The 17,528-nt window shown below is 41.8% G+C and overlaps 1 protein-coding gene across 25 annotated transcripts in view; it reads right to left on the reverse strand.

The window, feature by feature from the left end:
• Nucleotides 1–17,528, reverse strand: part of LOC144376372 (palmitoyltransferase ZDHHC19-like) — a 112,524-nt gene that overhangs the window by 62,884 nt on the left and 32,112 nt on the right. For 22 of the 25 annotated variants that reach the window (XR_013436815.1, XR_013436810.1, XR_013436808.1 and 19 more), the window contains one exon: nt 16,179–16,283. Coding sequence is in view for 3 of the 25 variants with exons in the window: in XM_078043908.1 (XP_077900034.1) it covers nt 16,197–16,283 (87 nt within the window). In the remaining 22 variants the exon portion in view is untranslated. Of the gene's footprint in view, nt 1–7,859; nt 8,022–16,178; nt 16,284–17,528 lie in introns of those variants that run through there. The other 3 variants (XR_013436823.1, XM_078043909.1, XM_078043907.1) reach the window with 2 other exon arrangements.

Here is a 17,528-nt window from a genome sequence, read left to right on the forward strand (position 1 = left end):
GGTGCACACTTGTAATCCAGGGAATTGGGATTTTGAGGCTGGAGGATCCCAAGTTCAAGGCCAGCCTCAACAACTTAGCAAGGCCCTCAACAATTTAGTGATACCCTATCTCAAAACAAAATAGAGCAAGGATTAGGGATGCAGCTTTGGTGGTAAAGCACCTCTGGGTTCAATCCCTAGTACCAAAAGAAATACATTAATTAATTGCAGAGTATTAAAAAATTACAGAATTTTTAAACTTAGAGAAAGAATATTTGATTAGATATATATCATGTATAGAAAATATTGATTGTACATAAGGTATAGAAAATGCTTAAGGACTGAAAGTAAATTTCTAAGAACTGAGCAGTAAATGTGAATACCATCCTCCCCCCCACATGCAACACTATCACACACAACTTGAATCCAACAGCTCTGAGGCACCCAGACCAGCCTCTCTCACTGGCTCCACTCCTGGGGCTCCTGCTCCAATTCTGTGTCTCAAACACCCTCACACTCCACAGGACCAAAATCCAGCGGCATCTTCTTCTTGCCCAATCTTGTGCCCAACTTCCTGCTGCCTCTCCTTCTTCCCCTTATCCTGGGGGGTCAGTGCACCAGGCTTCTCTCGGTTCCTTTCCTCTTTCCTTCTATCCCGAAATGTTGGTTCTTCTGTTTGATGGTTCACTCATTGATTCAGATGTCTTTTCTCTGTGTGCTGGGGATTGAAGAATTCAGGGCCTTGCACATGCTAAGCACACACTCTACCACTGAGATGCACCCCCATCAGAAATATTTCAGGGCATCAAAAATTCTTCTGTCCAACCTATAAACCCAGTGACTTGGGAAACTGAGGCAGGTTTAAGACCAGCCTCAGGAACCTAGTGAAACCCTGATTCACAATAAAAAGTAGCAGGGACTCAGGATGTAGCTCACTGGTAAAGTGTCCCTGGGTTCAATAACGAGTAGCAAAAAAACAAAGACCAGTCACTGCACTGGGGATGGAAAGCACCTTGCAAACAGCACGGCCAGCCTACTTTAAGTGGTGAGGGCAGCTGCACCTGAGGCCATGAGCATCATGGGGAGTGGAAAGGGAAAGCAGAGAGAGAGTATCATGGGAACCATGCAGGCAACCCAGCTCACACCACCCAGGTACATGCAGAGGAGAAGCCCAGAGAGTTAAGTGCTGAGACAGTGACTTCTGGTTTCAGAGGCTGTGTCTAGACCAGAAAGAATAGTCTGAAGATGTCTGCTGAATTTGGCCATTAATGAGAGCATCATCCTGACAGCAAGGGCTGGGCTGAGATGGGCCAGAAAGGAAGGGGAGGCTAGTGAACAAGGGCAACTCTTTCAGGAAATAAGGCTCAGAAGGTACAACAGGTCGAGTAGAGGCCTGGGATGTTAAGGCTGGGACTTGTGTGACATTTAAGCTGAGCACAAACATGTGTAGATGACCATGGGAAGGAATGGTAGTGATGTAACAGCAGCACACACGGCACTCTCTGGTACCAGCCACTGTTCTATGAGGTTTACATGAATTAACCCACAATTCCCTGTTTTACAGATAGGGAAATTGAGTGACCAGGGGCTGAGTAGCATACCCCAGGTCTCCCTGCTGCTCAGTTCTAGAGCTGCGATTTGAACTTATGTGGTCTTCACCAGAGTCTTTGCCACAAACCACCAAGCAAGTGAGTCTAGAAGGAGTTGCAGACAGGGAATGGAGAATGGTGGGAGTGAAAGTTGGAGCATGGGATCAGTGCCTGAAATTAGTGCTGCCATTAATAGAAAGGAGCCCTGTCTGGTGAATCTTGGAATGCAGACCACATTTAGGTCCCTTGAGACTTGGGGATCCTGGACTTGGAGGGCCTCAATCTGAGCAGAGGAGGAAGGGTCATGGCCTATGGCCTGACCTGGGGCTGGAAGAACCAGAGGATGGAAGAAAGGAACAGGCTTCCAGGCAAACTCAATGATGATACTAGAAGCTGGAGAGAGGGGAAGACAGGCAGACCACAGGGCTGAGGTATAAGGGCCAAGCACAGGAGTCACAGGTGGGAGGGAACAAAATATGGCAGTGGTGGGGTGGTGACTAAAAGGATAAGAGGTGATGAGCAGACAGGCTCCTCTGTCTTTTCAGTTGCCTCAGTGTCTGCAGCTTCCCCTCCCCCACTGATGCTGCCCACCAGTCTTCCTGAAAGAGACTTTAGTCAAGCGAATGCCATACTAAAGGAATCTCACGGCAGAGATGCCCACTCCTATTATTCCTAGTCAACACTAAGAAGAAAAAGAAATAAAAACACACATGTTGGAAAGAAGGAAATAAAACTGTTCCTCACAGAGGACATGATTTTCCAAGTAGAATAAATAACAACACTCTGTGGCAGAGCACCTCGATTCGATCTCCAGAACTGGAAAAATAACACCACTAAGAACTTCTGTTCTTCGGAAGATGCTGTGCAGAAAATTGAATGAAAAGCCAAAGATTGCAAGAAAAATTTGGAAAACATAGATCTCAACCCAGTGTACACAACTCTTATAACTTAGTAAGAAAAGAAAACAAAATTTTTTAAAAGAGAAGTAGATTGGAGACAACACTTTGCCAGAGACCTACCAATGGGCAAGAAGACACAAAAATAAGCTCAACATCATTGCTCATAAGGAAAACATAACCTGAAGCGTAAATGAGATGCCACTACTCATTTATTAGAAAGGCTTCAATAAAAAGAGAAAACAAAACAAGAACAAATGACAGTGTGAAATGTTGGTGAGGATGTGGAGCAACTGGAATTGTCATACTTTGCTGGTAGAAATTAGGAATGGTACAGTGATTTTGAAAGAAAAATTTGGCAATTTTCTACAGAGTTCCACCTACAGTTACCTTATGACTCAGCAATGCCACCCCTAAGAATTGACCCAACAGAAATGAAAACTTAGGTTCTCATGCCTGTACACCAATGTTTGTAGCAACTTTCTTTATAGCTGTGAAAAACTAGCTAGGCACTGTAGCCCGTGCCTAAGTTCTACCCACTTGGGAGGCTAAGACTGGAGGATTGCAAGTTCAAAGCCAGCCTCAGCAAATTAGCAAGGTTCTAAGCAATTCAATGGGGCCCTGAGTCCAAAGAAAAAAAAAAAAACCTTTAAGAAAAATAAAGGGGGCAGATGGATCAGAGATGCAGCTCAGTGGTTAAGCACCCCTGGGTTCAATCCTTGGTACAAACAAAACAAAACTAAAACACTGTGGAAAAACTAGATACAATGAACAATCCTTCAATTGGTGAATGTATAAATATTCTGTAGGAATGCTATTCCCAGTGTGGGCCCTTGGGACTGTGTGGCTACCATGGCTTTGTCCAAGGATAATGACATCACTGTGGTGGCCACAAGGAAGGCGATGCACATCACCAGCAGGGCACCCAGGTACAGGCAAAGGGACACAAGTAGCAGCAGGAACAGCCAGATGTTCAGATACCCCAAGCTGTTGCTCACCTGCCCACAGTGGTGGTCCAACTCCTAGGGGAGAGGAGGCAGACCTTGAGGGTCTATCTGACCTGACTTCCATCACCCCCAAATGCTCAGGTCTTCCCCAACTCAGCCCTCTAGGCTGCCTGCTCTTGGCCCTACACACAGGTTCTCATCTCAAGGACAACCTGGCGTTTCCATGGTTAGGGCACAGTTAGCCCCATAGCACATCAGGTCATCTGTTCTGAGCGAGGTTTTTAGAGACAAGACCTGCCTGGTGTCACTTGGAGCAGGACATAAAAACTCTGGGCCTCTGTTTTCTCAGATACTGGGTGAGGATGAAAAAAACACCCTTGCCCAACCAGCCGCCTGCACTTGTGAACCCGAGCAGGGTGGGCACATCAGAGAAACACACTCAGAACCAGAAAATTTTCCAACTGGGACACCCATACCAAGACATGCAATGATCCCCAGGACCGGGCAGCAGTCAGCAAAAAGGGCTGGGAATCTAGTATCAGCAAGCCAGGGGAGGGCACAGTCACTGCCTTTCCTCCCCCTGACTCCACCAGGCTCAGCACAGAGGGGATGCCCTTTGCATGTCAGCACCTGTGCAAGCAAGGCCAGCCTCCCAGGACAGGTGCAGAACGGGAGGCATAACAGATGGAAGTGAGCAAGAGTGGCTGGGAGCCACTTTTAGCAGACTGGGAAGATGCTCTCATACTCACCTGTGGCCCACTTATGCTGTGAGTTTCCTGGTCCTGACCAGGTGTCCAGGGATGGGTTGGTGAGTGGACAGGGAGGTGGAACACTCATGTCCACAAAGATGTTACAATAGGGACAGTGGAAGGTCTTGGATGGGCAGTGGGAGGAGCAATGTGGGCACCAGGGCATTTGAAAGGTCCTTCAATACATCCAGGCCACATATGCTGCCCTCAGGGTTCTGTTTGATGGAACCTGGCATGGGAAAAGTTTTGGGCAGTGACAAGATCCCCTTCTATCACTCTGCTGCTCAGGGCAGCCCCATAGCTGGAATGCAGGCATTATCTTCTTCTAGGATTATCTTCTAGGTGGAAATATATATATATATTGTTAGAGAGGGACCTACCTTTGCTAGTGAAATTTATTTCTACATACTGTGCCTGGTCTTACAATGAAACCATGATATTAGTAGCAGGAAGAATTCTGGTAGTTCTTGTGCTATTTAGCTCCAACATAAGTGTAAAGAGTTTTGAGAACATTTGACTTTTAATTGATATTCTTCCCAGGGTAAACATAAAACTTTTCTAATCGGTGCCATAGAGATGTTGTCAAGAGTAAAATTATACAAGTTTGCTGTTGTCTGGGATGGACTGTTGAAATACATATATTTACATTGCTATAAAGAAGCTCAAATGAAATAATGAATTTGAGGGAAGAATTCACAACCCTGGGTACTGGCCTCCAAATACTTCACCACTTTGAAGATGGAACAAAATATTCTTAGTAACATTCTGACTTTTCCAGGTAAAACTGGCCTATACAAACAAAATTTGAATGTGTGATTTTACTTAAAATGTTTGTTCTGTCTCAGAGACCTGATTAAAATAATCCAACCAATTCAATCAAATGCATAATCCATCTCTTGGATTGCTTTACGAATAAGAGAGGACAGATTTTTTTTAATAGAACAAGAATTTTATGCAAAATCTGAACTCTACAGTTCTTCATTGAGTGGGAGGAAAGGAGTGGAGGGAGTTTAGAAGGCTCTTTGAAGGAGAAGCCAAGTTATTAGAGCAAGCTCCAGGTTCTTTGAGACTTGTCTTCCTGTCTTTCACTGGGCACAGTCAGTACTTCCACAGCCTGTCCACCTGGGAGGAAGGCAAAGCATGGAGAGATGGCAGAGGGGGGGGAGACAGGCAACTGAGCATTTGAACATATGTGCTTGCTCTGAGTGCATGGGTGTATGATTGACAGATGGGGAATAGACTGATAAAATTTGACTTTGAAATGACTTTGAGCCCTCCTACACTAAAACTTGCTTTACCAGCTTGGAAGAAAAATACGCCCGCATCTGTTTGTAAAGTTCTAACTAATCACTGTGCCACCCCATAGGCAAGTTCATGGGAAATGTTGTTCCCTTCAGGACTTCCCACTGGGTTTGCCCTAGAATTCTCTCCAGGTCTCTTTGCCTTTAGGAGCTTGGTGCTGGCAAAAGAGGGGAAGGAAGAAACCCACAGGGTCCTGCCTGAGGAGACCCCCTGCTTCCCCTCAGTCTTTCACACCAACCAGTGCAGGGAGCCCACACTTGGGGAAGACTGGGCTCCTTTTGTTTTCTGACTGCATATGCTGCTTCTCCTGGCCTCTCCAGGGGACCTTGTAGGGAGGTGGAAGGAGCTACTTGGAGTGCTTTCCTGCCAGCTGACCCCACACTTGGTCATCTCAGCCCACCAGAGAACTTCCAACATGTGAATTTTCAAAAGGAAGTAATCAGGATTGCTTTTGAGCTCCCTGACTTCTGCAAATTTGCCAGCCCTGTCCCTCAGGTAGGGCAGTGGGGTGCAGGAGGGACACACACCTGGCTAAGAAAATCTCCATTTGGTAAACAATCCTAGGTGTAACTCTTCTCCTTGGCTATGGAGAATTCTGTCTGTGGTAGAAATCTTCCACAAGACATAGTGGACCTGTGATGTTTCACTGTTTTACTTCCCAGAGATTTTTGAGGCTTGAGGCAAGGGCTAGTAAGAGGCAAAGCAATTTACCTTGACCTCAGAGCACTACCCCAAGTAGAAGAGCCATCTGGTAGAAGCAAAGTTAGTTTTAGAGTCTGTGTGCTCATGTATGTGCAACTAACTCAGACTATGTAGAACTTTGTCTCTGAACACTGCTTTTTTGTTCACTAAATGCTATTTTAAAATGTTCAATCCTATAGGAAAGTTTCAAGAACAGTAAAATGATGTATACCATAATCTGTATACTTTTCTATATGTATATGATGTCAAGCAAAAATGGAGATTAGCATGACACCTATATGAATTCAGCTAAATTCATCAATTGTAATATTTTGCTATGTATAGGAAAATTCTCTTGTACCACCATACTAATATCACTTAGAGGAAAGTTGATATTGATATGAAACTACTATCAAGGTATATAGTCCATATTCAAATTTTCCTAAATCCATTATAGCTGGATTTTTTAAATATACAGGATATGATCAAGGATCACATGTTACATTTTGTTGTCATTTTTCTTTAGAATCTTGTAATCTATAATGGTTTTCTGACATTTGTTTTTTATACAGCACTGACATTGTGGAAGTGTCCTGAACAGTTGTTTTGCAGAATTTGAATGTTGCTGATTGCCTCCTCATGATCTGTTTTAGGCAAAACATTTTCTACAAGAATTGGACAGATGATACTTATTTCATGGAGTAGGGGGTGGGAAACTTAACATCTGTTGTCCAGTACAGGTAATGTTGAACTTTGATCATTCAGTTAGCATGATGCTGTTTGATTGAGAAGTTAAAATGTTGTCATTCAGGTTTCTCCTGACTTACTGCATATGCAAAAATAAATGTTGGTGAGGATGTGAGGGAAAAGACACACTCATAGATTGCTGGTGGGACTGCAAATTGATGTGGAAAGCAGTATGGAGATTCCTCAGAAAACTTGGAATGAAACCACCATTTGACCCAGCTATCCCACTTCTCAATCTATTTCCAATAGACTTAAAATCAGCATACTACAGTGATGCAGCCACATCAATGCTATAAAGTAGCTCAACTCACAAGAGTTTTACTATGGAACCAACCTACGTGTTCTTCAACAGACGAACAGATAAAGAAAATGTGGTCAATATGCACAATGGAATATTACTCAGTTTTAAAGAAGAACAAAGTGATGACATATGCCAGTAAATGAGTGGAAGTTAAGAATATCAGAGTAAGAAAAATAGGCCAATTCCAAAAACCACAGTTTAAATGTTTTCTCTGATATTTTGACACTAATTCACAATAAGGAGTGTGGCTATGGAAGAATGAAGTTACTTTGGATTAGGCAGAGGGGAGGAAAAGGAGGTGAACCAGGTATGGGGTAGGAGGAAGAGTAGACATTACTTCCCTAGGTGCATGTGTGACCACATGACTGATGTGACTCTACATCACATACAACCAGAAACATGAGAAGCTATACTCCATTTGTGTATGATGTGTGAAAGTGCCTTCTACTGCCATGTGTAACTAATTAGAACAAATAAAAGAAAAGAAAACAGAATGGTGGCAGCCAGGGGTGGAGGAGGAGGAATGGGAATTCTTACTTACATGGTGGCAGAGTTTCTGTTTGGAGGGACAAAAGTGTGCTGGAAACAGAAGTTTGTACAATATTGTGAGTGTAATTAATGCCTCTGAGTTGTCTACTTAACAGGGCTAAATTTAATGGTACCAGTCCTTTAAAACAAAGAACACTTTAATTATTAAAATTTTTAACATTTTCCTTTCCAGAATATTAAAAGAGTAGGATGCCATTCATAGCTTTTCTGGAGAACCTCCTTGGCTGCCAAGATGTGAGGAGTTAACTTGTGAGCCCTTTTGCCATGTTCGGGACTGGGTGCTGCCAAAGAGAGGAAACAAAAAGCGCATAATTTAGAAGCAAAACGTTTTATGTTCTTTCAACTAAGGCCTGAAGACTACTTATGAATACAATTGACTTAAACAACAAGAATTTTAATACCTGCTGCAAACCTCTCTTAGTCACAACCATAACTTTTATAAGCTGTTTGGAAAACAGTTGTTTTTAATTGTTTCAGTTTCTAGAAGTGAAATTATTTCTAATTAATGGATTCTTTAGTATAAATTTTATGTATAAAAAGTGAGCAAACAATAGAGATCCTGGCTGAGTTGCCGGTGACATGAAGTGTTCCCATGTTGGCTCCTCATTTTCTTATTGATATCTTGCATTACAGTACAGTATACTTACAATGATACCTATTGTGGATACAAATCTATATATTAATACACTTTTGTTGTTTTTTTGGAGGTGCTGGGGCTTGAACCATGGCGCTGGTGCATGCCGGGCAAGCACTCTACCTCAAATGAACAAATACGGATGTACTTCTATTAATCCAAAGCTGAGAATAGCCAACTGTGTGACCCCAGAGATCCAGGCTGACTGAATCTTGCAGCCTGCCCCGCGGCTACAGAAAGTGTGGAACCGCAGAGAAGCGATTAATAGCAAGCAGCGAGATAAGTGCCTTCAACTCCGTGGAATCCCGCCAGCCAAGCCGAAAACTGACCCCCTGGCTGAGTACAGGATTTCAGACGTGGAAGGAAGCAGTATAGTCCTATCCCCCACAGGGTACACTCCACCAAGGCAATCAGCGGCCACCATCTTGGAGAACTGAAGTATCCACCACCACTCTCCAAAAGATTGCAACAATAAAACAGGTGTGTTTCACTCAGCTCATCCCCCAGACATCGGCAAATTCGCATAAAATCTCTCCTAGGCTTTCCGGGGGAGGGAGTATCAGAGTGAGCCTGCATAAAGACTAGGGGAAAACGAGAGACACCTGACCTTCAACTTCCCCTCCCATCAGCAGCCAAAATGAAACCTGTCTAGCCAGCGCTGGGGGAGGGGCAAGAAGAAAAAATCAAGAGGATACAGTGCCAGGGATCCCAATAGCCAACTGTGTGACCCCGGAGATCTGGGCTGACTGAGTCACACGGCCTGCCCTGGGGCTACAGAAGGCGTGGAGTTGCAGAGAAGGGATTAATTAGCAAGCAGGGAGAAAAGTGGCTGCGATTAGGTGGAATCCTGTAAGCCAAGCCCGCACTGACCCCCGGGCTGAGTACGGGATTTCAGAGGGGGAAGGAATCGGTACAGTTCTATCCCCCACAACAGAAACAAAACAATAGAGTGCCGGGGTACCCAACTGCCACCCTGCACACCCAACAAACGGAAGGCCCAGAGTACAGTTTGAACTGAGGAGAACCATCACTCAGGGGAAATCTGGTCTAGCAGGAGAAACCAAGACTAGCAGGAGAAACCAAGGAACTAGAGGCAAGGCCCTCGCGACTGGGCGGCTGGAACCCGTAGGCCCGCTGGCGACAGTTCACCCACTGCCCGCATAACTGGGCGGTAGAATACCCGCCCTCTGGCGACCGATCACCCACCTGGGGCCTGTGATACTGGGCGGCTGGAGACCGCCTGCCTGCTACAAACTGGAGCTGAAACCAAACAGACTGTCCAGTCACACACCCCCATTAGGACACCCCGGCAAGGAGCCTGGGGGCCCGTCATAGCAGAGTAGTGTCCTCAGTGGAGCTCAGATGTCAGAATTCCTTCCCAGCGGAATCCAGATTAGCAGGCATAGTTTAACAACACAAAGGAGAGACATCAGAGTAATACAGAACCAAAACAAATCTATAAAGAGAGCAGAAACACGACAATCAAATAGAGCTGGAAAGTAACGTGGACAACATGAGAAAACAAGGGAAAAAAGGAGTACAAACAATGCAAGACAACTTAATTCTACAGGAGGACATAGAAACATCAGAAGCAGGAATAGAGAAAGAACTCGGCATACCTAACTCGAATGGAAAGGAATATTACAGAAGACATGAGACAGCAAGTCCAAGCAATAAAAGTATATTTTGAAAATGAATTGAACAAACAAATTCAAATGGCAAAGAATGAGCTCTCCCAGGAGATAGAGATCTTGAAAAACAAATCAAACAAAAATCCTAGAATTGCAGGAAACTATAAACCAAATTAAAAACTCAAACGAGAATATTGCAAATACACTTGATCAAGTAGAAGTCAGAACATCACATAATGAAGACAAGGTTTATCAACTTGAAAAGAATATAGTCAACACAGAAAAGATGCTTAAATCCCACGAGCAATCTATTCAAGAGATATGGGATGTCATAAAAAAACCAAATTTGAGAGTGATCGGGATAGAAGAAGGCACACAGATTCAAACCAAAGGAATGGACAGCATATTAAATGAAATAATTCTAGAAAACTTCCCAGAGATGAAAGATGGAATGGATTGCTAAATCCTGGAAGCCTACAGGACCCCAAACATTCAAAACCATAATAGACCAACTCCAAGACATATAATTATGAAGATAGCCAACGTACAGAACAAGGAGAGAATATTAAAATCTACGAGAGAAAAGAGGCAGATTACATTCAGGGGTAAACCAATTAGGTTAAAGACTGATTTCTCATCACAGAATTTGAAAGCGAGAAGATCCTGGAACAATGTATTTCAAACGCTGAAAAATAATGGATTCCGACCAAGAATACTGTATCCAGCAAAATGGAGCTTCAGATTTGACAATGAAATTAAAATCTTTCACGATAAACAAAAGCTAAAAGAATTCGCATCAAGAAAACCAGCACTGCAAAGCATTTTGAGCAAAATACTACAAGAAGAAGAATTGAAAAATAGTGCCCAAAACTAACAGCAGGAGATATCGCAGTAAAGGGGGAGGAAAATAACCAAAAAGTAAAACTAGCCAAACTAAAATAAATCAATAAAGAAGCACGACTGGAAGTACAAATCATATCTCAATTGTAACCTTAAATGTTAATGGCCTAAACTCACCAATCAAGAGACATAGGCTAGTAACGTGGATCAAAAAAACAAATCCAACAATATGCTGCCTTCAGGAGACTCATATGATAGGAAAAGACATACACAGGCTGAAGGTAAAAGGTTAGGAAAAATCATACCACTCACATGGCCCTCGGAAGCAAGCAGAAGTGGCCATACTCATATTGAATAAAATCAACTTCAAACCTAAGTTAATCAAGAAGAATAAAGAAGGACACTATATACTGTTAAAAGTAATCATCCACCAACAAGACATAACAATTATCAATTTGTATGCACCAAACAATGGAACTGCAACGTTCATAAAACAAAGTCTCCTCAAGTTCAAGAGTCAAATAGACCACAACACAATAATTATGGGTGACTTCAACACACCTCTCTCGCCATTAGACAGATCCTCTAGACAAAAACTGAATAAAGAAACTATAGAACTCAACAGCACTATCAATATCCTAGACTTAACCGACATATTTAGAATATATCAACCATCATCAAGTGGATACACGTTCTTCTCGGCAGCACATGGATCCTCCTCAAAGATAGACCATATATTATGCCATAAGGCAACTTGTGCACCATGATCAAGTAGGATTCATCCCTGGGATGCAAGGCTGGTTCAATATACGGAAATCAATAAATGCTATTCACCACATCAATAGACTTAAAGACAAGAACCATATGATCATCTCCATAGATGCAGAAAAAGCATTCGACATAGTACAGCATCCCTTTATGTTCAAAACACTAGAAAAACTACGGATAACAGGAACTTACCTCAACATTGTAAAAGCTATATATGCTAAACCTCAGGCTAGCATCATCCTAAAAAGAGAAAAACTGAAGGCATTCCCCCTAAAATCTGGAACAAGACAGGGATGCCCTCTATCACCACTTCTATTCAATTTAGTTCTTGAAGTACTAGCCAGAGCAATTAGACAGACAAAAGAAATTAAAGGCATAAAAATAGGAAAAGAAGAAATTAAATTATCACTATTTGCGGATGACATGATAATATACTTAACAGACCCAAAAGGGTCTACAAAGAAGCTGCTAGAGTTAATAAATGAATTCAGCAAAGTGGCAGGTTATAAAATCAACACGCATAAATCAAAGGCATTCCTGTATATCAGCAACAAAATCTCTAAAATGGAAATAAGGAAAACCACTCCATTCACAATATCCTCAAAGAAAATAAGATACTTGGGAATCAACCTAACAAAAGAGGTGAAAGATTTATACAATGAAAACTACAGAACCCTAAAGAGAGAGATAGAAGAAGATCTTAGAAGATGGGAAAATGTACCCTGTTCGTAGATAGGCAGGACTAACATCATCAAAATGGCAATATTACCCAAAGTTCTCTACAGTTTAATGCGACGCAAATCAAAATCCCAACGACATTTTTTGTAGAAATAGATAAAGCAATCTTGAAATTCATATGGAAAAACAAAAGACCCAGAATAGCAAAAGCAATTCTAAGCAGGAAGTATGAATCTGGAGGTATAGCGATACCAGAGTTCAGACTGTACTACAAAGCAATAGTAACAAAAACAGCATGGTACAGGTACCAAAACAGGCAGGTGGACCAATGGTACAGAATAGAGGACACAGAGACTAATCCACAAAGTTACAACGATCTTATATTTGATAAAGGGGCTAAAAACATGCAATGGAGGAAAGATAGCATCTTCAGCAAATGGTGCTGGGAAAATTGGAAATCCATATGCAAAAAAATGAAATTGAATCCCTTTCTCTCGGCAGCCACAAAACTTAACTCAAAATGGATAAAGGAGCTAGATATCAAAACCAGAGACACTGCGTCTGATAGTAGAAAAAGTTGGCTACAATCTACATATTGTGGGGTCGGGCCCCAAATTCCTTAATAGGACGCCCATAACCCTAGAGTTAATAACAAGAATAAACAAATGGGACTTACTTAAACTAAAAAGTTTTTTCTCAGCAAGAGAAACAATAAAAGAGGTAAATAGACAGCCTAAATCCTGGGAACAAATTTTTACCCCTCACACCTCAGATAGAGCCCTAATATCCAGAATGTACAAAGAACTCAAAAAATTAAACAATAAGATAAAAAATAACCCAATCAACAAATGGGCCAAGGACCTGAACAGACACTTCTCAGAGGAGGACATACAATCAATCAACAACTACATGAAAAAATGCTCACCATCTCTAGCAATCAGAGAAATGCAAATCAAAACCACCCTAAGATACCATCTCACTCCAGAAAGATTGGCAGCCATTATGAAGTCAAACAACAATAAGTGTTGGCGAGGATGTGGGGAAAAGGGTACACTTGTACAATGCTGGTGGGATTTCAAAATGGTGGGGCCAATTTGGAAAGCAGTATGGAGATTCCTGGGAAAGCTGGGATTGGATCCACCATTTGACCCAGCTATCGCCCTTCTCGGACTATTCCCTGAGGACCTTAAAAGAGCGCACTATAGGGATACGGCCACATCAATGATTATAGCGGCACAATTCACAATAGCTAGACTGTGGAACCAACCTAGATGCCCTTCAATAGATGAATGGATTAAAAAAACTTGTCATCTAGACACAATGGAGTATTATGCAGCACGAAGAAATGACAAAATCATAGAATTTGCAGGGAAATAAATGGCATTAGAGCAGATTATGCTAAGTGAAGCTAGCCAAGCCCTAAAAAACAAATGCCAAATATCTTCTTTGATATAAAGAGAGCAACTAAGAACAGAACAGGAAGGAAGAGCATGAGGAAAAGACTAACAGTAAACAAAGACGAATGGGGGGAGAGAAAGGGAGAGAGAATGGAAAGCATATGAAAATGGTAGGAGACCTTCAATGATACACAAAATTATAAGAGGTTATGAGGGACAAGGGGGAGGGAAAAAAAGGGAGAGAATTGAACAACAGCAGAGGAGGAAGAGAGGGAAGATAGGAGGGGAGGGGAGGAGAGGGGGGATAGTAGGGGATAGGAAAGGTAGCAGAATACAACAGTCATTAATATGCCATTTTGTAAAAATGTGAGTATGTAACAGATGTGATTCTGCAATCTGTATTTGGGGTAAAAATGGGAGTTTAAAACCCAATTGAGTCAAATGTCCAAAGATGATATATCATGAGCTCTGTAATGTTTTGAACAATCAATAAAAAAAAAAAAAACCCAAAGCTGACACTTTAGACATTAGAGTTCACTCTTTGTATTGGATTATATAATTCTATGACATTTGAAAAATGAATATTGTCCTGTGTATCTACCATTATAATATCATACTGAATAAATTCACTGCCCTAAAAACCTACTACTCATCCTCTTCACACCTCCGTATCCCTGCAATTAATGATTTTATAAAACTCCTCAAACTTGAGATGTCCTAAACATTCATGCTAGACACTTCCCTAGCATGGATGAACACTTCTAGCCCACACACTACACTTGCAATTGGAGAGCATCTAGGCCCCTTAGATGGAAGGGCACCACTAAACACTATGCTCTAAAAGATCTTTCAGAGAATAATATGCCCACGCCATAGGCATGTAGTCAATTATACAAGTTATTTTCCTGTCATAAATAAATAGATAACACAAAATTCTTTCATGCCTTTTGGTGTTATGATATCTCAGTTTTTATCCATGAATCCTATTTCTATTGTATGGATGTAGCACATACATTGGATTTCTTTTGTTTATATTGTGGTGCTGGGAATGGAACCCAGGGTCTCAGCAGGCTAGGCATGTGCTCTACCACTGAGCTCCACACAGTCCTCACATTCACTTTTTGAAACACATCTTGTTATAGATTTAGCAAATATGAATAAAGATGCTATAAAAATTTTGCACAGGTTTTTGTGTGGACACATCTCAATGCATGGGGGCAAATATCTGGAAACACATTGCTGGGATAGGTGGTAAGGTCATGTTTTATTTTGTGGGAAACTGAAAAAACCCTAATCTGGAGTGGAGCCTCTCACTAGCAATGCAGGAGCATTCCTGTTGCTCCATCTCTCATTTTTCACTTTTTCATTCTTTCTTTCCTTAGTGATTAGGTAAGACTCCATCTTCTTATTGAATGTTTGCATCTTTCAATGATCACACTCGACCATCCCATGACACACCATGTCACACAGGACAAGATTCTTAGGGTGGTTTTTCTTGGCCTGGATGCTCTCATTGTCATTTTATGTATGCATATCTCCTGCCTCCAATGTTATTATTTTTAGTTAAATGGTTTTACCTTTGAAAGATACTTTTATAAGGGACAGACATTTATTTATTCAGGCATCTAGAATTATATTTGACTTTACTATATTTGAGGAAGCTGTTATTTAGCTTTTGGGAGATAGATTTCTGGGTTGATTTTTTATATCAGAACCTCATTACACATCATGAAATCCCTTGAAACTGTCCCACAACTCACTGATGCTATTGCATTTAAAGTTGTTTTCATTTCTATCTTTATATTTCACTGTGATAGTTTCCACTACAATAATCTATCATTAATCCAGTCTCAAAACATTTTACACAAATATAATGCCTACCCTCCCTTTAACTGCAAAGAGCCAGGTATAAGGAATATAGAAAACACAGCTATCTGTCATGAGATAAGAATCCAATGGCAGTCCTCAGAGCCACCACATCACAGTCGAGCCCCCTTAGTACTTCTCTCCTTGGCTCCATCTGACCCCATTACTGTTGAAATTCTCCTCAGCTGGGGAGGAATTTCACTCTCAACTGTCTTTAGAATGCCATCAAGGCTGTGAGAGAAATGTCAAAATGAGAAATAAAGTACATAATCTGGGGAAGAGGAAAGATCTAAATTTTAGGTAGCAGAGTTACCCACATTATGAAACAGAGAAAAAACAGTAATGGATGATCTCTCTGGAAAAGGGGACAAAACATGGAAAGAAAAAAACAGTGAGTTAAGTATTCTAACTTTTAAAGAAGCCATTGATTTTTATTTTTCAAAAAAGTGGTTTTTGATGAGGACTCTTTAGGTAAAAACTTTAATTTAATCTTAAATTAATCTTCTCATAGTAAAACATTTTAAACTTGAAGGCTTTTGGAAATTATCTCTGAAAGTCAAATGCAAACAGTTGTTTTTCAAACACACATGCACAGATGTGCACACCAGCTCATTAGTCACTCACTGGTCTTGTATGGCCACGTCATGGGGCAGTGAAAGGCCGCACGTCTCCATCACCATCACCTTCCTCCATTACTATTGCTGATGTTTCCGGCCCCTTGGTGTTCAGCTGTGTTCAGAAGCAAAGGAAGACAAGCAAGATTAAAATGTGACCAGGTGTCCTTTTATTAAACAAACTTTAAGAAGTTATTTTTTCCATAGCTAATTTTTAAATGACTAAACCTCACTGGTTATCATACCACATATCAGTGAAAGATTAATGGCTTTTTTTTAGTAGACAAAACTGAGAAAAATGGCTCATTCTATGATAAAAAATAAAACTTGGTCTCACACACAAAGGTACATATCAAATAGTTTAAAGGTGATGTTTAACCTTTTCCAACCAGCAGAGCCTGGCATTAACAAGTGAGAACCAGTGCTGGACCACTCAGAACAGTGGCCAACCAGGGCACTGCCTAGGGTGTCCTAGCTGGACCAAGCCGAACTCTGCGGACTCAAGGTGAAAGGAAAAGAAGTGAGCTAACATAAGAAAACGAAAATTTCTTAACTAACTTCAAATAAATCAAAAAGCAACAAACTTCAAAACAAAACAATGTGTCTACCTTAAAATTAAGAATGTCTATTCGGTGAAGGATCCCTAGATTCACAAAGTGCCATTCTGAGTTATTTGCAATTACCCAGAAATATATAAGAAACTCCTCAGAGTAAACACACACAATACACAAAAAGGAAGTCCTGTGGGAAAAGGAGCCATTCATTCCTAGAGCAGCCAGCGGGGCCGAGGGGCAAGCGACAAGATCCCCCAAGTTACTAGTGATCCAATGGGAATACATTAAACGCTGTGCCCCTTGGGCCCACCCGGCTGGCGAGAACCAGACAACTGGGCAGTACCAAGTGCTGGGAGGATGAGGAGGAAGAAAGCCTCCAGTGGAAGGCCAGAGAGATTAGCCTGTGTGACCCATAACCCCATCCTGGGTGTGTATGCCAGAGAAGTTTCACACAAGTGCAGAAGGGACATCGAAAAGGATGTTGATCGTGGCCTGGAATGTGGTGCCAGGAGGTGGTGGCACCCCGGTGTCCGCTAAGTAAGGCACCGTGTGAGTGAAATGCGTCGATGCCCCTATGGGGTACCACGTAACAGATCTAGAATGAGCAGAGGCTACAGCTCCACACATACTGAGTGAAACCTATTGCACCACAATCTCACACAACAGTAAAAGCATATTCACTCCTGAACACCGTATCCTATAAGGACACAGTGATATTCAAAGATATAGAATAAACAAACAGGGTGCCGATGGGACAGGATGGTGGGAAGAAAGGCAGAAACGCCACAAAACCAGAATCCTTGCAC

Source organism: Ictidomys tridecemlineatus, chromosome 3 (assembly GCF_052094955.1).
Source record: "Ictidomys tridecemlineatus isolate mIctTri1 chromosome 3, mIctTri1.hap1, whole genome shotgun sequence".
Classification (NCBI taxonomy): Eukaryota; Metazoa; Chordata; class Mammalia; order Rodentia; family Sciuridae; genus Ictidomys; species Ictidomys tridecemlineatus.